The sequence below is a fragment of the Macaca nemestrina genome, chromosome 8 (genome assembly GCF_043159975.1).
Source record: "Macaca nemestrina isolate mMacNem1 chromosome 8, mMacNem.hap1, whole genome shotgun sequence".
NCBI lineage: Eukaryota > Metazoa > Chordata > Mammalia > Primates > Cercopithecidae > Macaca > Macaca nemestrina.
Genome location: NC_092132.1, coordinates 49043033 through 49052897, shown reverse-complemented (window position 1 = coordinate 49052897; position 9865 = coordinate 49043033). Strand labels below are relative to the sequence as shown.

The 9865-nt window shown below is 41.2% G+C and overlaps 1 protein-coding gene across 1 annotated transcript; it reads right to left on the bottom strand.

The window, feature by feature from the left end:
- Positions 1-2094: 2094 nt before the first annotated feature.
- Positions 2095-2848, bottom strand: LOC112425622 (small integral membrane protein 15-like). The gene has a single exon (XM_071067977.1). The coding sequence runs from the start codon at positions 2846-2848 to the stop codon at positions 2636-2638; it is 213 nt and encodes a 70-aa protein (XP_070924078.1). The 3' UTR covers positions 2095-2635.
- Positions 2849-9865: the final 7017 nt, after the last annotated feature.

The following is a 9865-nucleotide window of genomic DNA, read 5'->3' as shown; positions in this document are numbered from 1 at the left end:
CCACCTCAACTTTGGGAAACGCAGTGTGCTATTATCGTTTCCGTTGAAGATTCACAGGACACATTAGCACATTAAAGGTTCTGAGAAGTCCTGCACCAGAAAACCTATTTAATACCATCTCACTGATCAAGCATTCTACAGAAAACACTTGGAAAAAAGGATGTTTTGGATTAATTTCAGCAGGTGTTTTGCAAAGCTTTCTATTACATAACTGTGAAGAGGTAGAGAAATGAAATGTGGAGTTAAAAATAGCTCACTGGAATCACAGCTGCGTAGACAACTGTACTGAAAGAGCATTAATTAATCGATGAATTGCCACCCTGTTGGAGGTCTCCAGTGGATGTCTCAAGGCTCTGCTCTTGGTCCTGGCATGTTCAACATTCTTATCAGTGACTTGTATCACAACATTGAAGACCAGCTTTTAAAATGTTCAGATAGCCTAAAGACAGAGAAGCAGCTAATATGCTGTATAACAAATGGAAATACTCTCTCAAAACCAATAAATGAATCCAACAGGATCCCAGTGAAGCTTATTAGAAGCAATGGTTTAAGTAAAGGATGGATGAAATGTGACTTGAAACTAGCTCATATGAAAAAAACCCAGGTTGCAGCTACATCAGGATCAGCCCAACCCAAACGTGTGACAGGTCTACTACGCTTCTTAAGTCAGTGAAGCCATCCTGGGCATGCAAATGGCATGCAGGGCAGGCAAGCCAGGCAGGATGGTCTGGCCACACTGGGTATTGAACTCTGGTCTTACAGTGCATTTCGAGAGAGACATTGACAAACCGGAGCCTATTCAGAGAAAAACCAACATCAGGAGAGGTCTAAAGAACTTGTCCCCTGAGAAGGAAAGTCTGGAGAAACCAGGTCTAGATGGTCTATAAGAGAAGATGAGAGGCATGGTGATGACAGCTGGTTTTGAAAGGCAGTGTAGTGTAGTAGAAAAGCGGTGAGTTTGTGTTCGAATCTCTGCTCCAGTACTTCCAACGGTGTGACCTTAGACAAGTTTCTTAATATCTCTAATGACTCTTAATGTCTCTAATGACTCTTCGGAGTCCTTAGATGAGAAACTGTCATCCCTATTGAGTGGGACTATTGGAATGTGTTTGGAGCAGAGTAAGTGGTCAACACATGCTTGTCTTCCCTTTATCCATGTGAAGAACGGCAGTCACGGCAATGAGAAGGGTGACTATTTGCTATAGATTCATGGGGAAAATTGGGACCAATAGGAGAATTCCCCAAAGGGAGACAGATTTGATGATGAAAAGCAGGAACTTTATAATAACCAAAAACCTGGAAAACAAAAGAACTGGCTCACTGCCTTTAGGTTGACACTGGAACTTCCACAGATACTTGTAGAAGAGATCTCTGTTTGGGGTGAGAGGTGGGATTAGATGACCCCCCCAGATCCCTTTCTTTTCTTTTCTTTTCTTTTTTTATAAAAGCCATGTTTAATAGTAAAACCTTCCAGTTATACCACTTAACTGAAAGAAACATCCTTTAGCTCCTTCCTTCCAATTACAGCACACTCTCATTTTGAGATAATTTATCCTTTTCACCCAATTACTACTAGGCCTAACAACGTGTTTCCCAATTTTATACCTTTCTTTACCACTTATGAAGTATGACGTCACTGTTATGCTTTACGAGTTCTTTAAAAGAAATGTGAAATTTAAAGTTTTACTTTGAAACTATTGGATCAGAAAGTATTAAATATTACTACCACATGAGTTAAAGAATGAAATAAAAAACAAAAGTGGTGTCTATATAATCGGCAAATTACTTGATAAGACATTTTAACTATTTTATAGTTCTGCTTAGCACAAGAATAAACCAGTTCCAAAGTACTACAGTGTTTAGCATTTTTACTGCAAGCTTTAGACCATAGTGTTACTCCTCTCAGCAAGCCGTCTCTAAGAAAATGGCAGAGTTTGTGAGTACAAAAATTGTTCTATCCAGTAGGTGGTATTCTACATAATCGAGATAAGAGAATTCTTTATAAAAGTGTTATAAAAAATGCAAAATGACTTGATAATTACCATTGTCTCAAAGGTTATAAGAAAAATGCAGCAAATAGAAGTATTCATTGATTAATATTATTTTGTTTTGAGAAAGTCAGAAATGATTCTAAGAAATAAGCAATAATAATAAAAGACATAATTAATACATTGTATCTCTTTTAAGCCAAAGCACACTTTTTACCTCAAACAATACAGTTCTAACTTTTACATTCTTAATTTCCTTTCTCCAAAATAGGACTCCATTTTAAATAGAGTTCATTTGAATTGAGTTCATAATCTAAAGTCACTTTTCCCACAGGATGTTTTCATTTCAGTACATAAACTGCTAAGCGGCAAATGACTAAGTCAGTTATAAAGAATTTGTACCACAGTGAATGATAATTTATAATAACTGTCAATAGAAACCTATAAACTTCTACACCCAAGCCTAAAAGTTACTATAGTATTGAGGTCAGAGCAAACATGATTCTTCCATTTGGTCAGATTTCATTTACTAAATAATACTGTCAAGAAATCCAAAGAAGAAACTTTAGTGGGTTCTTCCAAAGCTGCATAATTTTCCAAATGATTTTCCTCTGGTTGCAGAGCCTGTTCAGTCCTTCAATCCTTTTTTAGTCGTTTAGCTTTTGCAGTGTTTTCTTGGCATTTTGTTTCTTCTTTTGCTCCTTCTCCCTGGCCTCAATCATCTTGGCCAATTTCCAAGACAGTACAGCACTTGCTAGGAACAGTGGAGTAAGGGCCAAAATAACCGCTGTAAGGAAGCCATATGGGTCCTTTGCAGCCCATTCCACAACATATTCAGCCCAAGGCTTTATATCAAACATCCTCTCTGCAGTCTTATGAAGCCTGGGGCTTATGCTTGAGTAGCGATCTCTAACTTTGTCCTGCTATTATTAGTGACCCAGGACAATCACGACTTCAGATGACCCTTGGTAGTCTGTCTTCTTGAGTTCTACTGTATACATCTGAGAGATGATTTAAATTCTATACAATTGGCTAGCCTGTCGGGGCCGCAGACCCACGGGGGCCACGTTCACTCCTGCCCCTCGGCCTTGGCGAGCGCGGGCCCCTTGTCGCGCAGAGCGGAGGGTCCTGGGGGACCCTAGGTTGGCCCAGCCATACTTTGCGCCGCCGCCATTTCTACTGGACACTGGGAGAAAACCACGAAAACGGCAGCCAGCAGCTTCCCCTACCTCGCCCCAGGGGCTCGGATCGATCCCTTTCAACTCTAAAATCCTATGATTCAAAGATACAGCTAGACTGTTTATTGTTCTCTTCTGTATGTAGTCAACTTATATATTCACCCTTCCCATTCATGTATAGTACAGTGATACTTATACGCACTTACTTAAAGTTATTCCTTTGCCATTCCCCATGTATGGGTTTTTCTCTCTCCTCTATTGGTGTTCCCATTACAGCCTAGTTCAGGAGCTTGTCCACAGTGGGCACTTTGTAAATGTTGACAGACTAATAAGAGAGGTCTGTGTATAGTAACGACTATGAGTCATTACTCATAATTACTCATACAGGCATATATTTGAATTCCTACAGGACTCCTTTGGACTCACACAGGCATGTATTCAAATCTTGGCTCTACTTCTTGGGCAAGTTTCTCTCTGGGCCTCCATGTCCTCATCTGTGAAATGGAGTAGTAATATTAGCTTTATCAGATGAAATGAAATAGAATTGTTTTAAGTCCTTGGAAAAATAGTAAGTATACAATGGATGGCAGATAGAATTATTTTCGTAGTTGCTATCAGAGTGAAAGTAAATCTATTTAATACTTATATAGGGGTTTTCTGACTACACAGTAAGAAGCTTAGGAACAAATTGGTTCTTCCCGCACCTACTTGTTTCAAAATATTTTCTTCTAAATAGTGTTCTTGGTTATACCCTAAAGCCTACTTAAGTCTATTCTCCCCTTCCTAGCAGCATATATGATTGGCACAAAGAGGAATCAACTGGAAATGAGCAAAAATGGAGAGACTGAAGTGGGCATGACTTTAGCCTAGCCAGAAAATCTATGCCAAGGCCCCAGCTGGTCTGAAGCATCCTCATGGGGAGTACCTGGCATGCAATATGTCCCTGCTGGCTACCGAGTGGGCCTCCAGCTGTTGCCACTGGAGAACTGGCCCTGCCCTCACCCTCTTGTTGTGCTCTGCAGAACAGGGGAAGTGTTCAAATGAGCATCCCCTCGGGGGCCCTGTGAGCCCCTCCAGATAGGTCCTGACCTTGGTTAGGCCTAGTCCAGCATGGACCATGGCCTGAACTGCAAAATAGTCGACAAGAAAGGAGGGGAGAATAAAGCACAGATGCTTTGTAAAGTTTGTAATTGTGGTAAAAAACACGTAATGTAAATTTTACTGTCTTAATCATTTTTATGTATACAGTTCAGTAGTGTTAAATATATTCATATTGTTGTGCAACAGAGCTTCAGAACTTGTGAAACTAGGCTGGGAACAGTGGCTCACACCTGTAATCCCAGCACTTTGGGAGGCCGAGGTGGGTGGATCACCTGAGGTCAGTAGTTCAAGACCAGCCCAGCCAACATGGTGAAACCCCATCTCTACTAAAAATATTTTTTAAAACTCTCCAGGGGTGGTGGTGGGTGCCTGTAATCTCAGCTAGTCAGGAGGCTGAGGCAGGAGAATTGCTTGAACCCAAGAGACGGAGGTTGCAGTGAGCTGACACGATGCCACTGCACTCCAGCCTTGGCGACAGAGTGAGACTCCAGCTCAAAAAACAAACAAACAAAAACAAAACAAAACAAAACAAAAACTTGTGAAACTAAACTCTTCCCCATTAACCAACTCCCCACTTGCCACCCCGCCTTGTTCCCAGCAACTGTCATTCTATTTTCTGTTTCTATGAATTTAACCACTTTAGATACCTCGTATAAGTAGAATCATACTTTATCTTTTTTATGTGACTAACTTATTTTTCTCATCATAACATCCTCAAGGCTCATTATTGTTAACCTCAGTGGCATTATTCACAGCAGCCAAAAGGTGGAGGCAACCCAAGTGTCCATCAATTCATGAATAGGTAAATATACACAAATGGTAGTATATCCATACAATTGAATACTGTTTGTCCATAAAAAGGAATAAGGTACTGAGACATGCCACAATGTGGATGAACCTTAAAAACACTATGACACATGAAAGAAGTCAGTCCCAAAGGCCACATGTTCTATGTTGGTATTCATATGAAACTCCAGAAGAGGAAAAGCTGTAGAGACAGTAAGTGGATTAGTGGTGGGCAGCACTAATGGGAGACGGAGGCAGGAAGATTGCTTGAGCTCAGAAGTTCACCACCAGCCTGGGCAACATAGCAAGAGCCCGTCTCTTAAAAAAAAAATTAACAACAAAAAAAATTAGCCCGGCATAGTGGCATGCACCTGAGGTCTCAGCCACTGGGGAGACTGAGGCAGGAGGATGGCTGGAGCCTAGGAGATTGAGGTTGCAGTGAGTTATGATTGCCCTCCTACACTCCTGCCTGGGTGACAGAGCAAGACCCTATCTCAAAAAAAAAAAAAAAAAAAAGGTGTAGATTAGTGGTTGACTAGGACTACAGGGATGGGGCAATGGAGGTAGAGTGATAGCTAAAAAGTACAAGAGTTCCTTTCTGAACTGATAAAAATGTTCTAAAATTGACTGTAGTGATGGTTACACATACCTGTGAATATACTAAAAACCATTGAATTGTATACCTTATTTTTTTTTTTTTTTGAGACGGAGTCTGGCTCTGTCACCCAGGCTGGAGTGCAGTGGCACGATCTCGGCTCACTGCAAGCTCCGCCTCCCGGGTTTACGCCATTCTCCTGCCTCAGCCTCCCGAGTAGCTGGGACTACAGGCGCCCGCCACCTCGCCCGGCTAGTTTTTTTTGTATTTTTTAGTAGAGACGGGGTTTCACCGTGTTAGCCAGGATGGTCTCGATCTCCTGACCTCGTGATCCGCCCGTCTCGGCCTCCCAAAGTGCTGGGATTACAGGCTTGAGCCACCGCGCCCGGCCTGTATACCTTATTTTTTAAACCACTGTATTGAAGTATGACTGATATACAAAAAGTTGTACATATTTAATGGGGATAAGCATACACTCATGAAACCATCACCACAATCAAAGCCATAAACTCATCCATCACCTCCAAAAGTTGCCTTCTACCTCCTTTATATATTTATTTTTTTTTAATAAATTTGTTTCTTTTGTGGCAAGAGTACTTAATATGAGATCTACCTTCTCAGCAAAGTTTTAAGTATACAATACAGTATTGTAACTGTCGGCTCTATGTTGTACAGTAGATCTCCAGATTTATGCATCTTGCATATCAGAAACTTCATACCCTTTGAACAATACCTCCCCATTCTTCCCCACCCAAGCGCTGATAACCACTATACTACTCTCTGATTCTATGAGTTTGACTATTATAGAGTTGTCATAAAAGCGAGATTGTGCACCCTTTGTCCTTCTGTATCTGGCTCATTTCATTTAGCACAACTTCCTCCAGGTTCTTCTATGTTGTTGCAAATGAGAGAATTTCCCTCTTTTTTAAAGGCTGAATAATATTCTACTGTATGTATGTACCACATTTTTTAATCCATTCATCCATTAATGGACACTTAGGTTGATTCCATATCTTGGCTATTGTGAGTAATGTTGCAGTGATTATGAGAGTACAGATGTCTCTTCAGAATCCTGACTTCAACTCCTTTGGATGTATACTCAGAAGTGAGATTGCTGGATCATACCGTAACTCTATTTTTAACTTTTCGAGGAACTTCCATACTGTTTTCCATAGTGTTTGCACCAATTTACATTTCCACCAACAGTGTACAAAGGTTCCCTTTTCTTCACACCCTCACCTTTACACTCACACACTGGTATCTTTTGGGACTTTTTTGATAATAGCCATTCTAACAGATGTGAGGTGCTAGCTCATGACTTTGATTTGCATTTCCCTGATGATTAGTGATGTTGAGCACCTTTTCATATACCTGTTGTTCATTTGTATGTCGTGTCTCATGAAATAGCTATTCAAGTCCTTTACCCATTTTTAAATAGGGTTTTTTTTTTTTGCTATTGAGTTATGTGAGTTCTTTATATATTTTGTATATTAACTTCTTATCAGATAAATGATTTGCAAGTACTTCCTTGCATTCTGTAGTTTGCTTTTTCACTTATTGTTGTTTCCTCTGTTATACAGAAGCTTTTTAGTGTGATATAATCCCACTTTTCTCTTTTTGTTTTTGTTACCTGTTTTTTGTGTAATATCGAAGAAATCATTGCCAAGTCCAATGGCTATGAGTTATTTCCCTGTTTTCCTCTAAGAGTTTTATTGCTTCAGGTTTTACCTTTAAGTCTTTAATCCATTGTGAGTTGATTTTTGCATGTGGTGTGGAATTGTGCACTTTATATGGGTAAATTGCATAGTATATGAATTATGTCTTGATAAAGCAGCTTTTGAAAGAAGATCCATACATGGCAGCAGCACTGAGGGGACCTGGTGCGGATTTGGAGGAGGAAGATTCGGCCTCTCATTTCTGTTTTCTCTGCGCTTCTGCTTCATCCTTCTTCCTGTCTGAGCTGGGCTTTCTCTACTGGCTCTCTCTCTGTCCAAGGAGAAAAGTGGCTTGCTCTACGTTCTATGGCTTACTCTATATTCCAGCCAGCTGCAGTGCCCATTAAGTAGAATCTCTCACCTGATTTCCAATTTCCTGGACAGAGACATTTTGCCCAGCATGGTCGGTGCCAGGAAGCAGGGCTGCCTGGTCCTTGCAGTCAGCACCCTCCTTAGTAAAACTGTGCAAGATGAGCAGTTCTGATCCTCAGAGGTAACAAAAGTCCATTTTCAAATTTTTTTAGATAGAACCACCATGCAGTGAGCACCTTCCATGTGCCATGTACTGTGTCAACTGCTTTCACCTCTCTAACCCCATTTAATCTCTCATTGACACTGTGTGAAAGCATGTGCTGACTCAAAGAAAACATTCTCAATTGGATTCAACTTGTGGCACATGCGTAATGTCACATCAAGGCCACAGCTGGTAAAATCATCTACTCAAGGGTAGCAAGAGGCCTCCTGCAATGGGATTACCAGCCACAGAATCTGGTTACCAGAGGGTGGTGTATTTATCTCACCAAAACACAGGGCTAGGGCTTACTCATGGTTAGTGAGCCATAGTAGCCAATAGAGAGGTGTTTCTAAAATGTGCTTTAACACCCAATCTACTGGGAAGAGAGTCTGTTGCAAAAACCTATTTGGTTTTTGAACATTAGTCATCTGTGTGTGCCCTATTTAGAAGTCCTCCTTGGCCTTTGGTTATCCAACATCACTCTTGAGAAAGAATGAGTGCTAGTTCCTGAGGTTGAAGATGGAGAGCAAGACACAAGGAAAATCCATATTTTTTTAACTTAATCAGTGTCTGTGGAGTAGGCAGAATCCAAACCACATTTTCCAAAAAGATTTTCCCTTAATTCTTAAATCCGTGTGTATTATATGAGAAATCTAATCCGTATGTTTCTTACTCATTTACACTTAACTCATCAAAGCGTTTCCTCTGAAGAACTATTTGATGTCCAAGGAGACCGTAGAGACTTTTTCCTTTTTACAAGCCTTTGTTCTTAGAAATAAAGAAGCTGCTGAAGTTGTATATGCAAAGAATAAATGAACTTGAACCCCAGAAAGGTTAAACTTTGTTTCAAGTAGGTTCTATCTTCGGAAGAAACAACTTTGGGAATGAGCTCTTTTTCTTTTCAAGTCTTTTTTTTCTTTTCTTTTCTTTTTTTCTTTTTGTGGGGTGGGGGGAGTGGCCTCCATTTGGATGCTTGAATTTTTTGTGCCAAAATAATTCCCCCTTCAACGGATGGTAGGCACTATTAGGATATCAAGTCCACCTCCTCAAGGCACTCTGAGACGGTCTTCAACTTTTAGTCGGCAGAGACCACACCTAATATTGATCTCTATCTGGTAATTTGTGGCAAAATCTGCACAGAGGGAGATGTATCCTTCTGAGAGTCCAGCATATGTGATGGAAAGAACAGAGCCCACTGATGAGAGAAGTGCCATGAAACCATCAGCTGGGCCACCTCACCTGTCCTCTAAGCAAGACCACGCCCAGGCTAACTCAGAGAAAGTGAGCCCATAGTTAACTTCTTTCATCCCCCACACTCTGAAATTTCTTCCTGAATTTGTGAACATTTGTCTCTATCCTTCACTCATGTCACATTTCATTGCCTGTCTCCTAGCATAGCTGTGACCTGGGGTTATAGGGGATGGGAAGAGGTGCAAGATGCTGTTCTTGCCCCTGAGAGGTTCATCATTTGTTTCACTGAGATACAAAAAACCCAACTGAGAAGATCACCAGATGTGCTCTTGGTAAGTGTTCGGGACTTCCAAGAAGGGAAGGATGGCCAGGGAGTGACAGAATGGGAAAAGCTTCCCAGAGCAGGTGGACCCTGGAGTTGTGAATGACAGCCTGAGCATTGATGCACCATATCCAGAAGGCACTAGGCACCCAGGGCTGGCATGCGTCGGACACTCCTTCAAATTGATGTGTTAAAAATCTTTGCTTGAATTTCACCTGCTAGAGAGACTGAGGCTGAGTGCAGAGGGCATGCAGGACTGAAGGGCCAGGGTGGACCGTCTCTATCGCCTCTACAGTTCCCAAACACATCCACCCCACCCAGCAAAACCAGAGCTGTACAGTCAGTTACCTGCCGGCTCAGTGCCCGTCAGTTACTACTTCTCATGGCCCTCGGGAACTTTACAGCCCACCAAAAGTGCTGTCTTTGTTTTCTAGTAAACACATATTTCTTTGTCTCAGTCCATGTCTAGTGAAAT